The sequence below is a fragment of the Podarcis melisellensis genome (assembly GCF_964234715.1).
Source record: "Podarcis melisellensis genome assembly, chromosome: 13".
NCBI classification, from domain to species: Eukaryota; Metazoa; Chordata; class Lepidosauria; order Squamata; family Lacertidae; genus Podarcis; species Podarcis melisellensis.
The window spans coordinates 3,492,453-3,515,392 of NC_138545.1; the positions used below are offsets into that span (position 1 = coordinate 3,492,453).

The 22,940-nt window shown below is 47.3% G+C and overlaps 1 protein-coding gene and 1 long non-coding RNA gene across 2 annotated transcripts in view; both read right to left on the reverse strand.

Annotated features, from left to right (window-relative positions):
- The window catches only part of LOC309355945, a 124,347-nt gene extending 105,775 nt beyond the window's left edge, over positions 1–18,572 (reverse strand). Inside the window, exon 1 of the long non-coding RNA XR_014162655.1 lies at positions 17,427–18,572. This is a non-coding gene — a long non-coding RNA (uncharacterized lncRNA). The remainder of the gene's footprint in view (positions 1–17,426) is intronic.
- On the reverse strand, positions 1,140–18,660 carry KCTD11 (potassium channel tetramerization domain containing 11). Its single transcript, XM_081886981.1, has 3 exons — positions 18,580–18,660; positions 10,564–11,670; positions 1,140–2,166 (listed from the first exon to the last, which is right to left on the reverse strand). The coding sequence occupies exon 2, from the start codon at positions 11,646–11,648 to the stop codon at positions 10,653–10,655; it is 996 nt and encodes a 331-aa protein (XP_081743107.1). The 5' UTR covers positions 11,649–11,670; positions 18,580–18,660; the 3' UTR covers positions 1,140–2,166; positions 10,564–10,652.
- Positions 18,661–22,940: the final 4,280 nt, after the last annotated feature.

Sequence of the window (22,940 nt, forward strand, 5' to 3'; positions counted from 1 at the left end):
GCGCACGGAACGCAGTTTACCTTCCCGCCAGAGGGGTACCTATTGATCTACTTGCACTGGTGTGCTTTCGAACTGCTAGGTGGGCAGGAGCAGGGACCGAGCAACGGGAGCTCACCCCGTCACCGGGATTAGAACCGCCAACCTTCTGATCGGCAAGTCCTAGGCTCCGTGGTTTAACCACCAGCGCCACCCGCGTCCCTATACTTTTGAATAAATAAGGCATACTATTCATAGTATCAAATTGTAGATTTCAACGGAAGTCTCATAAAGTTCAACAGAAAAAAACAGAAGACCCAGTGGATCAGTTCATTCTCTAGTCAGTTCATGCATAAGGTCCATACATGTACAGTGGTACCTCAGGTTACATGCGCATCAGGTTACAGACTCCGCTAACCCAGAAAGAGTGCTTCAGGTTAAGAACTTTGCTTCAGGATGAGAACAGAAATTGTGCTCTGGTGGCGCGGCAGCAGCAGGAGGCCCCATTAGCTAAAGTGGTGCTTCAGGTCAAGAACAGTTTCAGGTTAAATACGGAGCTCCGGAACATATTAAGTACTTGACCTGAGGTACCACTGTATAAGTGTCTAGTCCACCTGTCTGTTTGTAAGAGTCCAATAATCCACATGAAGGCTTGTTACAGTTCCACAGAATCCTTTCACAGAGTCTAAGACAAGGATTTCCGGAATATTAGCCTTTTTTCGCCATCCTAGGCTTCATCAGTAAAACAGGGATCTTATAGCATAGTAGTGGTTACAGACAGGTGGAATAAATACGTATACATGTATGGGCCTTGTGCATGAACTAACTAGAGAATGAACTGATCCACTGGGTCTTCTGCTCTTTTCGTTGAACTTTATGAGACTTCCTTTGAAATCTACAATTGGATACTATGAATAGTATACCTTATTTATTCAAAAGTACAGCCTGTTACGTCTTGTGTGTTTGTTTCACGTAACCATAGGTTTGTTGTTGTGGTTTTGCTCTAAAGCTACTGCAAGGGTGCTGAGATACATGGCTTGATACGGCAGGAATTTATTTTTATGTTTGCTTCTCCGCACATCCACAAACAAAGGTGTGCATTTTCTGGGAATTCCCAATTTCCTCCATTCCCACCCCCCAATATCCTCACCAAAGTCTGTATATTTTTATTAAAAAGCAAGCTTTATTGTACTGCAACACCGCGGTCAACCCCCGAGGCCGACACACCTGCTCACCGTCAGCGGCGGAAGGAGGACGATAGTGACTCTTCTCTCGAAACAGATGTTTGGCTCTCTAACCGAGGAGAATACAGACCACACAAAGGGCACTAAGAATAATGGAGCATCTCCAGTTGCGCTGAGAACCACCGTGGCAAATGCAATATTTTTCTTCCAACAGGCCCAGGCCGTTTCCAAAGGAGGGGGTGTGCGTCTCCACCAAAACACAGCTTCGAAAAGCAACTATCCAGATGTTCGCGTGTCGAGGGAATGATGCGAGAGGAAAATGTGAAGTTTATACCCACTTAGCGACCAGGAAGTCTGCTAGACCAGCCTTTGCCAACATGGTGGCCTGCCGATGGGACTACAACTCCCATCATGCCCCGCCAACGCGACGCTGAGGATGATGGGAGTTGTAGTCCGGAGGTTGCCAGTTTGGCAAAAGCTAGCCTAGGCAGTGGCCAACATTCCCACCACCTGAGAAGTGATTATGTGCCTAAAAAAAAAAAAATATAGCTACAAGGCAGTCAGAAACAAGACAACAGGTCTAAATTCAAAAAGCCACAGTGCTCCTTGCAAAACCAAACCAGATTGAAACCGGTTTCATCATTAAGACTTCCCGAGAAACCCTCAAAGGTTCCATTTTGTGAGTGCTAAAAAAAAAGTGCTTTTTGGGTTTTCCAAAAGGCACACAATTGCTAAAGCCAGGAGACAGCCCGTTTCACCCTAATGTCAAAGTGTCCTCAGTGAAAAGCGCTAATGTTTGTTTGTGTGATGATGATTCTCCCCCCAAAAATGGACTTGTGTGTTTCGAAACCCATCCAGCCGTCTTCAGCCCAGTCTCCCCTTTGTAGGGTATTTGGTTGCTGTGGTTCTAAGGTGGAAGATTTGGGTGAGGTGAGACAGGACGGAGAACCCCAGAAATTCAGCTCAGCTGCGGGAAGCCAAAGGCACAGGAAACTTTAATAAAAACCTAGAAGAAGAATAAAAAAAAGAGACTGTTAAATTTTGGAAATCATAGAGCTGTAGAGTTGATTTAGCCCAGTGATGGCCAAACTTGGCCTTCCAGCTGTTTTGGGACTACAATTCCCATCATCCCTGACCACTGGTCCTGTTAGCTCGGGATGATGGGAGTTGTAGTCCAAAAACAGCTGGATGGAACAACGACCCTTAAAATTCGTTTCCAGTTGCCTTAGGGAAAACTCCTTGAAATTACCACACAGATGGTATTTATTGCACTCCTTTGCAAAAGTCAAAAATTTTCTTTTCAAAAGTTTTCTTCCATTGCTGCTGGAGGGGTTACAATAAACTTGGCACATATCATCACTTTAATTTTGACAGATATGATCAATATTACAGTGGTACCTCGGGTTACATACACTTCAGGTTACATACGCTTCAGGTTACAGACTCCGCTAACCCAGAAATAGTGCTTCAGGTTAAGAACTTTGCTTCAGGATGAGAACAGAAATCGTGCTCCAGCGGCAGCAGGAGGCCCCATTAGCTAAAGTGGTGCTTCAGGTTAAGAACAGTTTCAGGTTAAGAACAGACCTCCAGAACGAATTAGGTTCTTAACCCAAGGTACCACTGTACTAAAGAAAAAGATTGATTGCTGCCCAAAATTAACATTACTGACTATTTTTTGATGACACCGATGTAGATATGTTGTAGGAAAAAAAAATTAATGGTCTTATATACAACCTGGACAGCACAAATAGGAATTGCAACTCAACAGAAAACAGTCCCAAATCTGCCTCAGAGACTTGGTAACACTCCCTCTGGAATTTTGACAACACGGGTATTCTTCGCTTTGTTATTCAAACCCACGCACCACAATACTCATTCTGTGTGCCCATTTTATAGCTGGAACGCATTTCACCTTTCACTTTCCATCTGTTGTCGTGGCTGTTGCAAAATGAAATAAATCTCAACCAGAGCAGAAGGGAGAGAGACTGCGAGCCCCATTGAACTGAGCTCCCCACAGCACAGACCCATAACAAAGGCTGGCATTCTGGGAGCCGGCAGCCCATAATACAATAGCCTGCTTGTCAGCCCTGAAAGACAAAGATCAACCTCCCCACCAGCCATCTGGCCTCCCCGAGGTACCACTCTGCAACCACCCCGAGATCTCAGACGCCGATAGGAGAGCCAGAATGGTTCAGTGTTTGCCTTGACACACCTCAACCCATCTCTCCCCCTGTTTGGAACAAGACATACACAGTTCTGGTCGCCTCGACTCAAAACAGAGATTGTTAAGGGTTGGAAAAGGTCCAACCCAAACGGTCAAGGGGATGGAGGAACTCTCCGATGAAGAAAGACAGTTTCCCTGTTTGTTGTTGAGTCATTTAGCCGTGTCCGACTCTTCGTGGCCCCCTGGACCAGAGCACGCCAGGCACTCCTGTCTTCCACTGCCTCCTGCAGTTTGGTCAAACTCATGCTGGTAGCTTCGAGAACACTGTCCCACTATCTCAAAAGCAATGACAAACCTAGACAGCATCTTAAAAAGCAGAGACATCAACTTGCCAACAAAGGTCCGTTTAGTTAAAGCTATGGTTTTCCCAGTAGTGATGTATGGAAGTGAGAACTGGACCATAAAGAAGGCTGATTGCCGAAGAATGGATGCTTTTGAATTCTGGCGCTGGAGGAGACTCTGGAGAGTCCCATGGACTGCAAGAAGATCAAACCTCTCCATTCGGAAGGAAATCAGCCCTGAGTGCTCACTGGAAGGACAGATCCTGAAGCTGAGCCTCCAAGACTTTGGCCACCTCATGAGAAGAGAAGACTCCCTGGAAAAGACCCTGATGTTGGGAAAGATGGAGGGCACAAGGAGAAGGGAACGACGGAGGACGAGATGGTGGGACAGTGTTCTCGAAGAAACCAGCATGAGTTTGACCAAACTGCGGGAGGCAGTGGAAGACAGGAGTGCCTGGCGTGCTCTGGTCCAGGGGGTCACGAAGAGGCGGGCACGACTAAACGACTCAACAACAACAACAAACAAGCTATAGCTTAGGGCCCCACTCTCTTGGGGGCCCCAAAAAAATTTAAAGGGGAAAAAACCTGGATGTACATTTCCAAAATATAAGATAAAAAACAAATAAAATAAAACTTGCCTACAGCAACAGAGTTTTGTGTTGTGTAGGCTCCAAAAATGTAAGTCATGGGCCCCGCCTGCTCACCTGCTCCCTAAAATATCCCTGGTTTGCTCCTTTCTATATATAGGGTGCCGACATTCTGCATGGACTGGTTGCAGGGCAACATGGGCAAATGGCTTGAGATACCTATGAGGTCCATAAATGACCATAGAGCATATATTCAACACAAAAAAACAGCGACAATTTGTTGTTGACAAAGGACAGCTGGACATAGAAAAGGCCCTATTACCTTCAGTATCTTAGGGCCTCATCAAACCTAAATCCGGCCCTGTGGGTGGGGTATAAATTTATTATTATTATTATTATTATGGAGAAGAGGCAAGTTTGAAAAACCATGGCAGGAGTTTATAAGATTTTGCCTGGCGCGGGAAAAGAGAAAAGTTCTCCTCCCTCTCTCTCATAATGCTAGATCTTGTGGACATCGCTCGAGGCTGAAGGCTGGAAGATGCAGGGCAGATAAAAGGAAGTCCTCCTCCACAGTTGACCTGTGGAACTCCCTGCCACAGGAAGCGGCGATGGACAGCTTTCAAAAACAATCAGAGAAATTCACAGAGGAGAGGACTCTCGTTTGGGAGGCAGCAAATGCTTCTGAATATGAGTCATGGGGAATCGCAAGAGGGGAGAGGGGTCTTGGGTTCAAATCCTGCGTGGGAGTTTCCCCCATCGGTTGACCACTCTGAGAACAGGAGGCTGGACTAGAAGGGCCATTGTAATAATAATAATAATAATAATAATAATAATAATAATAATAATAATGGAGGAACCACAATTCAGGTGGAAGTCCTGCCCTATCTCCCAGAATCCCCAGCCCATCCTTGCAGCTAAACCCACTAAACACAACCAGCTCATCTTCCTTGGGCTTGGGAGGGGCCCAGGTGACCGGCCCCCTCCTTCCCTTTTGTAAAGACAGGTTGGCCGACTTTGGAGGAAGCGACGCCCAGATCCTGGCAACCCTCTTGCCCAGGTGAGTCAGCGCTCCCTGGTATCCGGCCTCTGAGACAAGCCAGAAATTTATCTCGAGCACTTTCGGGGCAGCAGGAACAACAGGGGTACCACTGCACACGTCCAAAGTTCCTTTCCCTCTTCAGGGAGGTGCTGGGACCGGGAGGGAAGGGTTTCCCGGGGGCTGAGCCCCAGCACCTCTCATTTAAACCCCAGAACACTCTGACCTTGGCAGCCAACCTCCTCCTCTGAGAATGATTTTAGAATGTATTTCTAAATACATTTCTAGAATGTATTTTAGAATGATTGTGATTTTATGTGAATTGTGTTACTTTTACTGTTGTTAGCCACTCTGAGCCCGGCTTCGGCTGGGGAGGGCAGGATATAAATAAAAAATTATTATTATTATTATTATTATTATTATTATTATTATTATTATTATTATTATTATTCCCCTCCATCTATGAACTCTGCTCACTCCCCAGCCTTCCCTACAAAACTCCTCCTTTCCTTTAGGGCCTGTGTGAAACCACTTTTCCCCTGAGTGACAATTTCCCTTTCCCTCAAAGAAGCTGGCCTACATCTATAATGAATTAAAAAAAATTCTCAAATATACATTTCTTAAAAAACCTGAAACCTTCCTGCTGGGGATAATTGGCAAAGATATTAAAGAAGAAGATAGAACCCTTCTTCAATACGCAACAGCGGCCGCTAGAACCCTCATAGCACAGTACTGGAAAACAGCAAAAACCCCAACATTAAAGGAGTGGCAATTTAAATTAATGGATTATTTAGAATTGGCAAAATTGACTCAGAAAATAAGAAATCAAAAACATACAAAATTTAGTAATGAATGGGATAAATTTAGAATATATATGGAAATAGAGACAAAGGGAAAATCAAAATGTTAATCAGAAATATAGATGTATCTAAAAAAAAAAAAAATTCACAGTAGGCATGAGATAACGCTTACTATGTTATAAATTTTATTTTGGAATAGATACAGCAGAAAGATAATTAAGATAACATTATCCGAAATCGAGATAAAGGGAAGTCGATCAATGTTGTTGTAAAATTAATGTAAGTTGTGTTGTTCATGTTGTACGTATTTTATGTTCTTTTTCTTTTCTTTTTTTTCTTTTCTTTTTATGTTTATTTCATTTACTTTTGTCTGTTGTATGTCTGTGAAATATATTTATGCAAAACTTAATAAAAAAAAAATAATAATAAAAAAAAAGAAGCTGGCCTACAAACATCCCAAGCGTTTTTGCTGCCTGGTTGCATGGAATGCTCATAAACATCACAGTGTTGCAGCCAAGTGGTGTCAGAAGTGTCAAGCAACGTTGACAAATAAAAGAGGGTAAATTACTGGAGAAGATTTTAGAATGTATTTCAATTAACTGATTGTGGTTTTATGTAAATTGTGTTACTTTTATTGTTGTTAGCCGCTCTGAGCCTGGCTTCGGCTGGGGAGGGCGGGATATAAATAAATTATTATTATTATTATTATTATTATTATTATTATTAATGGTCTGGTCTTCCGCACAGCTCAGAGCACGGGCTGCAGATCAGTGAGAGGGCACCTGCCTGGGACGCAGAAGGCTGCGGGTTCAACCCCTGACGGTATCTCCAGGTAGACACCCGCTGCCTGAAACCCTGGACAGCAACTGCTGCCAGCCCGTGTCATCAACACTGAGCTCAATTGGTGTGACTCTGTATAAGGTCGCTTTGAGCATTCCAACCCAGCCAAATCGGCAGGGTATAAATAATAATAATAATAATAATTCTTCCTTTCGTTCCCTTACAATCCTTATACTATCTGAAAAAGTGTGCATGCACACGACAGCTTATACAGTGGTACCTCGGGTTAAGTACTTAATTCATTCCGGAGGTCCGTTCTTAACCTGAAACTGTTCTTAACCTGAAGCACCACTTTAGCTAATGGGGGCCTCCTGCTGCCGCCGCGCCGCCGGAGCACGATTTCTGTTCTCATCCTGAAGCAAAGTTCTTAACCTGAGGTAATATTTCTGGGTTAGTGGAGTCTGTAACCTGAAGCGTATGTAACCCAAGGTACCACTGTACCAAGAACAAACTTAGTTGGTCTCTAAGGTGGGATGTGGGTGGCGCTGTGGTCTAAACCACAGAGCCTAGGACTTGCTGATAAAAGATCGGCGGTTCGAATCCCCGCGACGAGCTGAGCTCCCATTGCTCGGTCCCTGCTCCTGCCAACCTAGCAGTTCGAAAGCATATCAAAGTTCAAGTAGATAAACAGGTACCACTCCGGCAGGAAGGTAAACGGCGTTTCCGTGCGCTGCTCTGGTTCACCAGAAGCGGCTTAGTCCTGCTGGCCACATGACCCGGAAGCTGTACACCGGCTCCCTCGGCCAATAAAACGAGATGAGTGCCACAACCCCAGAGTCGGCCACGACTGGACCTAATGGTCAGGGGTCCCTTTACTTTTAAGGTGCTACTGGACAATTTTTAATTTTTAAAAATATATTTACAGTCAAACTTGGGTTACAGACGCTTCAGGTTCCGTTTTTTTCAGGTTGCAGACCGCCGAAACCTGGAAGTACCAGAACGGGTTACTTATGGGTTTCGGCGGTCGTGCATGCGCAAAAGCACTAAATCGTGCTTTGTGCATACACAGAAGCGCCAAATCGCAACCTGGGCGTGCGCAGACGCAGCTGTGGGTTGCAGACGTGCCTTCCGCACGGATCATGTTCGCAACCCGAGCGTCCACAGTATCTTATGCAAACATTGTTCAGCAGGGAGAACGCTTGGCTTCCTGCTCTGACTTTTGACTGCCGATATTTTGAACTCTGAACCTAGATCCAAGTCCTGCCGAAAGTTACTGATTTGCCGCACGGCCTCTTTAAGTTTTCTCTCCAAAACTGCCTCCATCTCTCTCCTGTCTGTTCTGAAACATCCACCACAGTTTGAGGAACCGGGATGTTGGGGTCCAAATTCAGAAATATTTTCCCCAGACTTGAGAGGACCCTTTATATTTTTCCTTTCTCACGCACACATCGCCGAGACCACGACTCAAGGTGGCCAAAGAGGGAGCAAGTCTTTCTTCTCTTGAAAGGGAGTGCCAAAGTTGTTTGGGCGTGGCCACCACCGAGAAGGCCCTGTCCCACGTCCCGGAAGGGTCGTGGGACTGAAAAATGGTATTCCCCCCAAAGGATCTCAAGAACCTAGGCAGGTTCACTGGGGAGAATGGCAAAAAGTTCATTTTGCATTTCATAAACTGCTTTGAGGTTTGTTTGGAAAAAATAAAAATAAATGGTGCGTACATTTTATTTCGTGAATTTTAATTTATTTCATAAAACCTACACACCACTTGATTGGTTGTTGTTGTGGTTTTCTTTTTACAAACACACTTCTAGGCATTTTATGAAATACAAAATACAGTGGAACTTCGCTTGTCGAACGCTTCAGAAGCCAAACAATTCAGAACCCAAACGCCGACAACCCGGAAGTGAATGCTCCCTTTTTCGAACAATTTTTGGAAGCCAAAAGCTGTGCTTTTCATTTTTTTCCCCATTGACTTTGCAGCCAGCCCATTCAGTTTTCGAACTTTTCGGAAGCTGTACGGTCTTCTGGAACAAATTAAGTTCAAAAACTGAGGTTTCACTGTACATTTATAATTTCATAAGACTTATAGATTTAAAATTCACCTCATTCTTCCTTAAGCCGCCCAGGGTGGCTGGGGAGGCTCGGCCAAATGGGCGGGGTATAAGTAATAAATTATTATTATTATTATTATTATTAGCAACTTGCCAGGACTTTGAGGTCAGGACTTTCCAGTTCCGAGTTCAGAACAGAATTTTAAACTGCTGGTTTCACTGGGTGAAGGCTCACAAGCATTTGAACACCGGAAAGGCCCTGCTGGATCAGGCAATGGCCCACCTGGTCCAGAATTCTCTTCTCAACAGATGCCTCCATGGGAAACCTGCAAGCAGGATTCGAACACAGGACTCTCCCCTCGTGTGGCGTTCAGAAGCACCGCTGCTTCTTGTGGAAGAGAGTTCCACAGTTCAGCGCTATGGAACTCGCCCAGCGGATGAAACCGATGGACTATGCAGAATTAGATAAACTAACAGGAAGGATTCGAAACCTGCGGGACCAGAGATTCTCAGAGGACTGGAGTACTTGAAAAGTGATTGTGATGAGCAGATTACGCTAGTAGGATTACAAGAAGTTTTGTAAGGAGAATTATTAGAAATGTTGCACACACAAAAAAGATAATGAGAATTATTAGTTAAAGATATTTAAAGGTAATATGGAATTAAGAAATGCATAATAAGTGATAAGTATGGAAAATCATCAGAGGTGTTGACGGAAGTCCAAAAAAAATATTGTATAAGACGAGAAGCTCTGTTGCATGAATGTTAATTAATATGTTAAAAATTAATAAAAATGTACAGGTAAAGGTAAAGGGACCCCTGACCATTAGGTCCAGTCATGGCCAACTCTGGGGTTACGGCACTCATCTTGCTTTACTGGCCGAGGGAGCCGGCGTACAGCTTCCGGGTCATGTGGCCAGCATGACTAAGCCGCTTCTGGCAAACCAGAGCAGTGCACGGAAATGCCGTTTACCTTCCTGCCAGAGTGGTACCTATTGATCTACTTGCACTTTGAGGTGCTTTCGAACTGCTAGGTGGGCAGGAGCAGGGACCGGGCAACAGGAGCTCACCCCGTCGCGGGGATTCGAACCACTGACCTTCTGTTGGCAAGCCCTAGGCTCTGTGGTTTAACCCACAGCGCCACCCGCATCCCGGGTTTGGTGGTAGGGAGGGGTAAAATGTCGCCTCCGTCCTTGCAGACCCTACTGGGCGTTAAGATCAGCAGAGGAGGCCCTCTTAAAATCACAGAATGGTAAAATTGGAAGGGAACCTGATGGTCATAGTTGCATGTAGACTCAAACATAATCCGAAACGATCGACAACCGAGGCGTGGCTTCTGATTGGTTGCAGGAGCTTCTTGCACTCAAACAGAAGCTGCGTCGGACTTGCGACTTCCGAAAAACGTTCAAAAACGTTCCGGGTTTTCGGGAGCCGAAACATTCAAAAATGAAGATGTTCAAGAACCGAGGTTTGACTGTATTAGTGATAATAACATATCAAAGAATGCACCACAGCGCCACCCGCGTCCCAATAAAAATGTGTATATATATGTGTGTATATATATATATATGGAACTCGCCCTGCAAGCTGAACTCCACAAGCAGCAACCTTCCCCCCTCTTCCATTAATTCCCCTCCAGTTTCTTACCATCTCCATCTTCCTTTAAGACGGCGCTGATCCTTGCACGCCGCTGCTCCTCTCCCCCTTCCCGCCCCCGGCATTTGGTCACACAAGGCTCAGTGCCGGACGAACCGCAGAGAGCGGGCGTTCAGGATATCCGCCGGGTCGGGGAAGACGGAATCCACACGGAAGCCTTGCGCCAGCGCCACCTTCAGCACCTCCTCCAGGAACTCGTGGCCCGTACGGACCTCCCGCCCGCCAACCGCCAGCGGCTGCAACTTCTGCTTGGCGTACTCGGCTACCGGAAGTTCGGCTGGGCGCGGCGCCCACTCCAGGCAAAGGTGGTGGCAAGTCTTGGTGCCCACCGGGGAGTAGTCCCAGGCCTCCTCGTCCGATTCGTCTTCGTCCGTGGAGTCGCCCGGCCAAATCCCCAGCTCGCCGTCAGTCCCCGAACCGCTCAGCCGCCCCTTCTGCCCTCCGAAATCTCCGTTGCCGACGACGGAATTCCTCGCCGTGCCAGAGCCCGTATTCCTTGAGAATTGCCCCACACCCTTCCCAGAATGCCCCTCTTCCACGCCGCCGCCTGATTGGCCCAGCCGCCTCCGCAGCAGCGCCAAGAAGTGTTTATCGGTGCAGAAGACGTTGGCCGTGAAGATGTGCAGGCAGCTGGAGCTCAGCTCGTAGTTCTGCGGCCCGCGGCGGACGTTGAAGTGCACCAGGCGCTTCCGCACGTCCACGTCGGCGTGCAGCACCGCGTTCCTCCTCTGCCGCCAGCGCTCCGCCTCCACCTGCCGGAGCTCCTCCAGGAGCGGCTGGATCTGGTAGAAGTCCGCCTCGGCCCGCAGGAGGGAGAGCTCAGCGTAGCCTTCGGGCAGGTCCAGCCGGCCAAAGCGGAGGAAGTTGAGGATGTGGCGGAAGGCTTTGCCGTCGCGGTCGATGAAGTAGTTGCCGCAGCTGTCGGTGAGGGCCGGCTGGGGGCCGCGGAACATGGCGCCCAGCATGGAGTCGGGAAAGCGGGTGAGGGTGTCCAGGGTGGTGCTGTAGAGCTTGCCGCCGACGTTCAAGGTCACCAGGCCGGGCGTCCGCCCCGGGGCGTCACAGGTGCCCGGCATCGTTGCGAAGGAGGGGTTTCACCTGGCGAAAGAAGCATTTGTGATGAAGGTGTCTCGCCTGCCAGGTAAGTATCAGTCATATCCAAAGGCAACAGGATGACCAAGTACACCAATACGATGTCGATATGATCTCTTTATATAATCTATTCAGAACATTAAACAATATAAAATATATACTCTCTGGAAAACCAAATGAACAGAAATCTTATAAATCTCTGAAAGTCACAAAATGTGTACTCTGGGTGGATTCTCTTGAAAACGTAGAACCAAATAAATATAAGTCTTTTAAGTCTCTGAAAATCTTTGTAAACTATACGGTGGTACCTCGGGTTAAGTACTTAATTCATTCCGGAGGTCCGTTCTTAACCGCACAATTTCTGTTCTCATCCTGAAGCAAAGTTCTTAACCTGAAGCACTATTTCAGGGTTAGCGGAGTCTGTAACCTGAAGCATATGTAACATGAAGCGTATGTAACCTGAGGTGCCACTGTACAAGTCTCTGAAAGAAGCAATAGGTCAGAATCGTATCTGGTGAAAACAAGCCGCAAAGGTTTGTTTTATGATGTCCAACGCTGCCAAAGTGGTCCGCAAACAGACAGTGATTCCAGATATACCGTATTTTTCGGGACCTCCCGCAGGGCTGCCTAGGCTGCGAATGTCTTCCTGAAGCGTGGAGAGCGAGAGCGGTCGGTGCGCACCGACCCCTCTCGCTCTCCACGCTTCAGCGAAGGCCTGCATTCGCCCCATAGGACGCACCCAGATTTCCCCTTCATTTTTGGAGGGGGGAAAGTGCGTCCTATAGGGCGAAAAATACGGTAACCACTGTTTCATGGAATTCTTCTTCAGCACAGCAGAAGGATACAGAAATGCTTCATAAACCCATCAATACGGTGAATGGAATTGTATGACAACAATTACTATGGAGAAGTGGTCATAAAGTATGTAAGGAAAGTTGCGAAGGAGGGACTTCACCTTGCGAAAGAAGCATTTGTGATCAAGGTGTCTCGCCTGCCAGGTAAATATGTCAGCTGCCAGAACGCTTGCAGCCCAGTGATTGAAAGACGCCCAGGTCCCTACCAGAGAGGAATGGCAGACCAAACTGATGGACTATTCCAGACTTCCTCAACCTCGGCCTTCCAGATGTTTTGAAACTACTATTCCCATCATCCCTGACCACTGGTCCTGCTAGCTAGGGATCATGGGAGTTGTAGTCCCAAAAACATCTGGAGGGCCAAGGTTGAGGAAGCCTGGACTATTCAGAGATGGCGAAAAAGGCCGCAAAAGAAATAAGAAATCAGGAAGGGCAACACTTTAATACAGAATAGGGGGAAATTATATCGTACTTGGAAGAACACTGTAAACAACTGAACTCTTTAACAGGACTCAAATAACACTTGCAAAATAACAAAGACTTTGGATGTACAGTAATGGATAATTAATCAACGGGATGATGTAAAATATGCAGCAGAGAAGGATAAGTGTGGAACCCAGGGAAGGGTAGAGGGAAGTCTATAGATTCGAAAGAATCTTGCATTTGTTTTTATCTATACAGTGGACGCACGGGTTGTGAACGTGATCCGTGCGGGAGGCACGTTCGCAACCTGCAGCGCTGTGTCTGTGCATGTGCGGGTTGCAATTTGGCTCTTCTGCAAATGTGCAAAGCGCGATTTAGCACCCGTGCATGCACGACCGCCAAAACCCGGAAGTAACCCGTTCCGGTACTTCCAGGTTTCGGTGGCCCGCAACCCGAAAAAACGCAACCTGAAGCGGCTGTAACCCGAGGTATGATTGTATGTGAGTTTGAATGTAAACATTAATTGGAAAAACTGGATAAAAATAATTTAAAACAAGAAAGAATGAAGAATTTGCGGATTGAGTTGTACGCATCGGAGCGGAACAACAGCCTGTTGTGATCAGGCCAGTGGCCCACCGTCCTGTTCACAGGGGGCAACCACACGCCCGGAAGGGAAGCCGTCAAACAGGATTCGAACACGAGGCCAACTCTTCCCTCCTGCAGCAACTGGAATCTAGAAGCAGGAAGAACTTTGACAGCAAGAGCCGTTCGACAGTGGAACAGACACCTTTGTGAGGAGGCGGATTCTCATTCCTTGGAAGTTTTGACGCAGAGGTCAGATGGCCATCTGTCGTGGATGCTTTAGCTGAGATCCCTGCTTTGAAGGGGCTGGGATGGATGATCTTTGGAGGTCCCTTTGAACTCAGACCACAGCCATCACGTCAAGTAGCCATAAACAGGCACGGCTGGCTGGCGACAGGAGCAGAGACTGTTTGCACACAAACGCCGAAGGACGTGGAGACAGCAGGAGACTTTGGGTTTACTAAACAGAGAGTTTTCTTGACAGGGATACTGGAGTGGCTTGCCAGTTCCAGCTCCAGGTGGATCATGTTTGGTCAAAACTCTCCACTCTGACCTGTCCATCTTAGGTGGCCCTGCACGGCATAGCTCATAGCTTCTCCGAGTTACTCAAGACCTAGACAGCATCTTAAAAAGCAGACATCACCTTGCCAACAAAGGTCTGTATAGTTAAAGCCATGGTTTTCCCAGTAGTGATGTATGGAAGTGAGAGCTGGACCATAAAGAAGGCTCATCGCCGAAGAATGGATGCTTTTGAATTCTGGTGCTGGAGGAGACTCTTGAGAGTCCCATGGACTGCAAGAAGATCCAACCTCTCCATTCTGAAGGAAATCAGCCCTGAGTGCTCACTGGAAGGACAGATCCTGAAGCTGAGGCTCCAAGACTTTGACCACCTCATGAGAAGAGAAGACTCCCTGGAAAAGACCCTGATGCTGGGAAAGATGGAGGGTGCAAGGAGAAGGGGGCGACTGAGGATGAGATGGTGGGACAGTGTTCTCGAAGCTACAAACATGAATTTGACCAAACTGCGAGAGGCAGTGGAAGACAGGAGGGCCTGCCGTGCTCTGGTCCAGGGGGTCACGAAGAGTTGGACACGACTAAACAACAACAAAACAGGGAGTCTGGTGGCACCCAAAACAACCCCCGGTGCATTGGGTGGGTCCCAGTCTTGTGCCCGAGATCACCTCTCTGGCGGAGGCCGAGGATGGGTCAAGGGGCGGAGGGAGGGAAGGAACAGATTTTATATCAAGGAGAGGCGCTTATAAGTGCTGCTGGAGCAGAGCGCCAAACAACGTGTCGACAGGTGTGCACACACCATCTCCCAGGAAGGAAGAGGGAGAAAGACGCAGAGGTTTGGGCACATGGATGCGTACAGGATTTCTGAAGCAGGGCCTGGAGCCTTGTTCCCTCGCTGCCTTTGCTTTCCCCGTTTGTCTGAGCACATCAACGCACCACCAAGCAGCTGTCTCCAAGAAGCTGCCCTCCAGGCACCGCTGAGCTACAACTCCCAACGGCCCTTGACTCTCCCCTCCTGCGGTTTCCAAAAACTGGGATCCAGAATCATTGCTGCGTCTATTCATGGAGGCACAGAACAGCCATCGTGGTTGATAGCCATCCATCACCCTCTCCTCCTTCCTGAATTTCTCCAATCCTCTTTTAAAGCCATCTAATTTGGTGGGAGACAGGTGGCGCTGTGGGTTAAACCACAGAGCTAGGACTTGCCGATCAGAAGGTCAGCGGTTCAAATCCCCGCGACCGGGTGAGCTCCCGTTGCTCAGTCCCTGCTCCTGCCAACCTAGCAGTTTGAATGCACATCAAAGTGCAAGTAGATAAATAGCTACCGCTCCAGCGGGAAGGTAAAGGGCATTTCCGTGCACTGCTCTGGTTCGCCAGAAGCGGCTTAGTCATGCTGGCCACATGACCCGGAAGCTGTATGCTGGCTCCCTTGGCCAATAAAGCAAGATGAGCACCGCAACCCCAGAGTCGGTCACGACTGGACCTAATGGTCAGGGGTCCCTTTACCTTTAATTTGGTGGCTGTCTCTGCCTGCTGTGGCAGGGAGTTCCACAGTTTAAACCATGCGCAGTGGGAAGAAGGACTTTGTTGTATCTGTCCTGGCTTTGCCGACGTTCACGTTCCTCAGATACCCGAATATTCTATTGTTATGAGGGAGGGAAAAAGCTTTCCTCTATTCTCTTGCTCCCTATCATTTGTTTTATCAACTTCCACCCCGCTGCCTATAACCTTTTCTCTAAACTCAAATCTCGAATGCTGCAAACTTTCTATCCAGCCAGTAGTTTTGCTTGCCTTCTTCTGAACCTTTGCGTGTGAGTAAGCAACTATTCTGACGCATTAAACATGTTGTTAAAGGAGGGGGTGGAAGCCTGTGGGTCCCTCCCAATGTTATTGGACTACAACTCCCATAATCGCTGGCTCCCGCCTGTCTGGGGCTGATGGGAGTTGGAGTCCAACAACATCTTGAGTTCCCAGCCCTGCCCTGCAGATTCTTTTCTACAAATAGACCAGAAGAAGCTGAGGTCAAGGCAGTGATTAAGAACTGAATGCATTTATTTCCCCCGTCCTTTTTGACGCCTCGCTTTGACACATGCATGTTTCATCTCAAGACAGGTAATTACTTTTTGCGGCTCGGGCCTCCAAGCAGCAAACATTTACAAACATAAATACATTACGCCGTTGAAAATTCACAGGGAACTTTTAGCATTCTCACACAAACACCGACAATGTCCGGGCCTCAGAACCAGGCTTCCGGAAAAGCTTGCTTGGTTGTTTTGCTCTTGTTGTTTTCTCTCTTTTTTCAGAGGGGGAAAATGTTTCTAGACATCAAGGTTGCAAATATGTGAGGCTGCACAGGAAATCTCAGAGCCCAGGCAGAAGTGGAAGCTGTGCCCCAGAGATCTTGCAATTTAATTTAATATAATTTCGACAAAGGGAAAGGGGGAAAATTGAAGCAAGTGTGTAAGGAAAAGACAAGAATGGGGCATTCAATAGGGCTACACACTGGAGGGTTTTAAATCTTCACTGGAAGTTTTTAAACAGAGGTTGGATAGCCATCTGTCAGATTCTTTGGCTCAGGGTTGAACTAGAAGACCCTACAATTCTATTTTATAAATAATAATAATAATAATAATAATAATAATAATAATAATAATAATAATAATTTATACCCCACCCATCCGGCTGGGCTTCCCCAGCCACTCGGGGCGGCTTCCAACAAAATATTAAAATACTGTAATACATCAAACAATAGATAGATGATAGATGATAGATAGATAGATAGATAGATAGATAGATAGATAGATAGATAGATAGATATGTATATATACACACTTTGTATCATTTTAACACTCAATTTTGGCTTCTCCTTTTTTGGACAAATTGTACATCTCCTTATTTGTAAAGATTTGATTTTACCAGCATTTTCTTGTGAACATATTACGAGATTTCATGTAGAGATTTTCATCGATTAAGTGGCGTGTATAAATACCGTAAAATAACAAGAGGGGGGTTCCTTTATGTGACTTCCTTCCCAGAGAGCCCTTAAGGTTGACTCATCACCTTTCCCCCAAAATAAATTGACTTTCCCTTCTCAAAGATTTCAGAGTTTTGAAGACAATTCGTCTAAGCAACCGACCAATTCAAAGGTTGAAGCTCTGTAAGGCTGGAGGAATCTTATTTTCAGTCCCTCTGCTTGGAATATTTTTTTATTCGGACAGGAGGCGGAGCAAAATATGGGTTCCAATACAATACAACTAGCTTGGGGTCCGAGCAGGAAACCTGCAATAAAATTGGGAGTTTTGACAAGGAGCTCAGGGCGTAACTTTGGAGGGGCAGTTCCACAACAATTGAGCCAAGCTGAGTCAGGGCATTGGGCGTTGTGGTCCAAACATCTGGGGAGGGGCGCCATGTTGGCAAAAGATGCACTCAGCTGAGGAAGAGGAAGAAGGTCTGATCAGTTTAATCTCGGGGTTTTGGGTTTGAACCCCATGTTTGGCATTGAAAGGGGGTTGGACTAGATGACCCATGAGGTCCCCCTTCCTAACTCTACCCAGTATATCTGAAGGAGCGTTTCCACCCCCATCGTTCTGCCCGGACACTGAGGTCCAGCGCCGAGGACCTTCTGGTGGTTCCCTCATTGCAAGAAGCAAAGCTACAGGGAACCAGGCAGAGGGCCTTCTTGGTGGTGGCGCCCGCCCTGTGGAACGCCCTCCCACCAGATGTCAAAGAGAAAAACAACTACCAGACATTCAGAAGACATCTGAAGGCAGCCTTGTTCAGGGAAGTTTTTAATGTGTGACATTATAGTGTATTTTTGGTCTCTGTGGAAGCCGCCCAGAGTGGCTGGGGAAACCCAGCCAGATGGGCGGGGTACAAATAATAAATTATTATTATTATTACAAACCTGTGAACCTCCTTTTTTTAAAAAAAAAATCCCCAAGCCAAGAGAGACCCCCCCAAAAAACTTATGGTCAAAAACAACCTTTTCAAAAAGGGAACTTTTTTCAAGGCGTACTCTGTAAGCTTTGTGTATAGCTTTTACATGAGTTGAACTTCTAAAGGTCGCTTGTAAGTACAGGAACAAGGTTTTGAAATTGGATTAAGATATAAGGACGTGAATAAGTATCAAATAATGGAACCAGGAGGGAGAGTGGAGGGAAGCCAATTAAGATATAGGATGTGGATTTTTGAATGTGTGTTTGTTTTGTTTTGGTTATATAAAATGAATAAATTGTATCTAAAACGACAACAACAACAACCCGAAGGGAATGAGATCAAAGCACAACAAGTTGTTAAAACAGAATTAAAAACCTGATCTTCCAGAAAGAGGCGGGCTGTACCAGGAAAAGACTTCAGGGATGGCTGGTGGACTAGAAATATTTCAGCCCAGGAAAAGGCCCCCACCTACCCAACCCAAAAGGGCCTGGGAGTGCCTGGGGGGGCGGGATCCTTTGGAGGGGGGGTGTCCTAAGGGGGGGGGAAGGACCACCCAGGAGGAAAACAGGACAGGGGGGGCCCGATCCTGCCGGAGGGGTCGCTGTACCTGGAGCAGAGGCGAGGTTTCTGGGCAGGTCCCGGTGCCGGCGCAGGAAGTGGAGCGCAGCGCTGCGCGCAGCTGGGCTTATCTCGGCGCCGGCCGCGCTTTATAAGGGAGGGACCGGCCGGGGGGGCGGGCAGGCGCCGGTCTCCGCCCCGACGGACGCCCGGGAAGGAGGGGGGGAGGGAGGGAAGGGACCCAGGCGTCCGGGGCGGGCGTTCTCTCCGCCCCCGCCCCGCCAGTCGCGTCTCACGCGTCTCCCTAGAACAGGTATGGGGGATGCGGGAGCGAGGAGGGGACCCAGGCGTCCTGGCACCCCACTGACCCTTCAGACCCCCCCACCCTGCTTCTGCAAGAGGGGGGAAATGGAATGGGAAATGGGCAAAAGAAAAGAAAAGGCTTTCATGTCTTGGGTTGTTTATGTGAACTTTTTGGAAATTCTGTCAATGTTTAATAGGTTATTGTGTTTTAGTGTTTTGTTGGAAGCCGCCCAGAGTGGCTGGGGAAACCCAGCCAGGTGGGCGGGGTATAAATAATAAATTATTATTTTTATAATGTTTGGAAAAATGGAGGGGGGTTTTTCCAGCGCCCAGGTATGGGAGATCCCAGGAGCCCCGCGGTTCCGACGCCTCCCCTCTCGCAGGAGCCTCTTAGAAGCGAGGAGGGGACCCAGGCGTCCTGGAACACAACCCCCCCCCTCCCACGATCTTCCAGATACCCCTGCTTTTGCAAGAAAAAAAATGGAAGAGGAAACATCACGAGAAATGGGATGGGAAGTCGAAAAAAAGAAAATCTATCATGTATTGGGGCTGTTTATGTGAACTTTTTGGAAATTTAATAAAAAATGTATTTGAAAAATGGAGTGCAAGTTTCCCAGCGGCCCCTTCTTTGAGCTGCTAGCCGTGGAAATAAAAAACTCCCTCCTGGATCTCTGCAGTTGGTTTAACCCCCCCCTTCTCCAAGCAGAATACTTCACTTTCTGCTTTCCATGAAGTTATACAGCAGTGTTTCTGAGCATGTGAAGAGTGCCTTTGCCAGAAGGCTGGAGTTGGCACAGGTTGGATAGCCACCTGCCGTCGGTGCTTTAGTTGACATTCCTGCATTGCAGGGGTTTGGACTAGATGACACTTAATGGAGAAATCTGAGGGCTCCCTTGGACAAAAAACAAGGACACCAGCCAGGAATATCAGAGCAAAACAGCAGCCAGTCGGCTTGGTCTTGATTGAAGGCTGTCGCGACAGGACTCCCACCTGCCACCAGGTGGAACAAGATGGAAGCCCCGAACAAAAGAGAACCCAAATTTTTATTAGCTGCTGATCCCCATGTTACACCCCCCCCCAAACTACATCACAGTTACATCATGAAAGGGGAGGTCTGGCGGCAGTAATCTGAGTATCCTAGACCCTGCCCCATGGTTCCCCTTGCCCTCCACCAAACACCCATCAAGTGAAACAAAAGATATATTTACATTTCCCTATTTCCCAGTAGGGAATACTTTGGCCACCTCCAATACTTTGGCCACCTCATGAGAAGAGAAGACTCCCTGGAAAAGACCCTGATGCTGGGAAAGATGGAGGGCACAAGGAGAAGGGGACGACAGAGGACGAGATGGTGGGACAGTGTTCTCGAAGCGACCAGCATGAGTCTGACCAAACTGCGGGAGGCAGTGGAAGACAGGAGGGCCTGGCGTGCTCTGGTCCAGGGGGTCACGAAGAGGCGGACACGACTAAACGACTAAACAACAACAAATTTCCCAGCCAAGTTAATCACACCCTTTTGTCTTCATCTGGGTTTGTTCTTTCTGGAATGGCTACCTGTCTGGCACTCAGGTATCAGGATGCCAGGGATGATCACTCAGGCAGAGGGGCTGCTGAGTAGCTGACCTGTCTATATGAATTTCTGAATTTTTCCCAGTGATCCAGTACAGAGATACAGTGGTACCTCTGGTTACATATGCTTCAGGTTACAGACTCCGCTAACCCAGAAATATTACCTCAAGTTAAGAACTTTGCTTCAGGATGAGAACACAAATCGTGCTCTGGCGGCGTGGTGGCAGCAGGAGGCCCCATTAGCTAAAGTCGTTGTCGTTTAGTCATGTCCGATAGCGCACCTCCTGTTAGAAGCACAAGGAAAGGGGAAAAGGTTTTGTTTTTTCCTCTGCCCTCCGCGAGCCCCACTCCTCTCCTGCTGACACCGCCCAATATGACCTCTTTCTCGCCTAAGATGCCAGAAGATTAAAGGAGGCCACTCTTCCCGCAGGCTGCTTGGGATTAAGACTGCAGCAAAGCATCGTTTGCAGAATCTAATTATATTTTCGCCCACATTCCTCGCTTATCTTCTGTTGCATCAGTTTGGGAGCCCAGAATATGAATTATTCCCTTCGCAGCAAAATCCGAAGGGAAGCTGCGTCAGGAGTGAGCCAGCCTGAGATTTCTGAGTCCTGTTTCTTGGCTATCAAAAATATTCTTCTGGATAGAAAAAAAAGGGGAAGGTCCCTTTACGTCAGCTTGAGGAGGCTGTGAATCATGTCCTGGGCAAACTCAGGAAGGCCCATTTACTCCCTGAGTAAACAGGCGGCGTCAGATCGCCCTGCAAACCCAGGCGCAGAACAACGGGGGCGGGAGATTATTTTTAAATGATCCTCAATGCTTTATTTGATTTTCCTTCTAAACTGAGAGGCCGTATAGTGGTTAGAGCAGCGGTTCTCAAACTTTTTTTTCCCTGGGCCGCACTTTCAGAATACAAATTTGCTCGCTCCACACTGAATTTTTTGATTGATAAGAAATACATTGGGAAATAAACAACTCCAAACAGTGCTTGGTTTGTAACATCCAACACAACTCCTTTATAATATGATCAGAAAATATAAAACAAGGCAGCTACGTGGTAACATTAACCGTTCCAAAAATATAATTATAAACGAGTCTTCTCTAGCACTCTGTTCGAACGGTGATTCTGGATCACAACTAGACTTGTCCTCATGATCACTTAGAATCACAGAATCGTAGAACTGTAGAGCTGGAAGGGAAGCCAGCGGTCATCTAGTCCAACCCCTCCGATGCAGGAATCTCAACGAAAGCATCCATGACAGATGGCCACCCGACCTCTGCTTAAAAACCTCCAAGTTAGAGGAGAGTTCACAACCTCCTACAACTTGATGCTCTTGCTCTCATTTTGAAAAGCTCTCCACCCATTTCCTGCAAATATATAAAATTATTCTGATATTGATGCTATGCTCTGCTAAGCTGGAATGTTTAAATGTTCCTTTGGTTGTCCCCGAATCTTCCCGCCGCCCTTGCCGTCCTCTCCTGCCACACCAGGGCGGAACTTCCCTCACACCATTTGAGATCCCTTGGGTTGGAGCGTCGGACTAGGACCTGGGAGAGGTCTGGGTTCAAATCCCGACTCGGCAGTGAAGCTCACTGGGTGACCTCACTGAGCCAGGCAAAGTCGTCTGGCCTGACCTGTCTCACAGGGTTGTTGTCGTTGCGGGAATTAAATGAGAATCATATAAGCTGCCTTGCGCTCCGTGGAGGAAAACAAGTGAAATATTAGTGCAATAAATAAATAGAGGTTGCAGGCCTTGTTTTGGCTTGTGTTTATCTTGTACGCCAGCGATGGAGGACATTTTTTCAGAGCCCAGGGTCTGCGCCACCTTCTTCTGGGTGTCTACAGGGCAGAAGCAAAAGGCTGTGGCGTAATAAATGCAGATGTTTGCCTCTGGACGGAAGCCTAGTTTCTCCACCCACACTCTCACCCAACCCTCCCTGCCCTACATCCGAGGGAGCAAGAGCAGAGGTGTTATCGGAACTCGATGTCACACTCAAAGCAGACCCAAAATAAAAAACCCTCAAGGAATGTTTGGAGGAGGGATGACATTTGGGTGTGTGGCTGTGCAAGAGGAAGGGTTGTGTGATGAAAGTTTCAAGGGCCACGTAGGAAAACCTGTGGGGGCCGCGTTCAGCTCCTGGAAGTAGGGTCCCCCTGTTCTAAGCAAGGCCATTGTGGGTTTGCTGTGGGGTCAGTCTGGTTTTTAAAAAAATATTTAAATGCTTTATTGAAATAACAAACAAAGGGCTTAGTCAGAAAAAAGAGAAGTAAATGGTAATATTTGTTATTTCACGTCACAATACCTAAGCATTGTGCCAGCCATAAAAGTTGTCATGTCCTTCCAGGTCTAGGTGGTCTGTATTTTCTAGTGTACACCATTCCCTGATCCAGGAGAGACAGGCTGCCTCGTAATAGAGTTTCAAATCTGACAGTGAAAATCCCCCTATTTCTTTGATATCAATTAATAGTTTGTGTTAATTGGGCTTTCCCCCTGCCAGATATATTTGGAGATGCCTCATTGCCAATTTTTTGGGCAG

What these genes read in the sequence shown, in the direction of transcription:
- KCTD11 (XM_081886981.1), bottom strand. Translation starts at nt 11,648, where the DNA reads ATGCCGGGCACCTGTGACGCCCCGGGGCGGACGCCCGGCCTGGTGACC.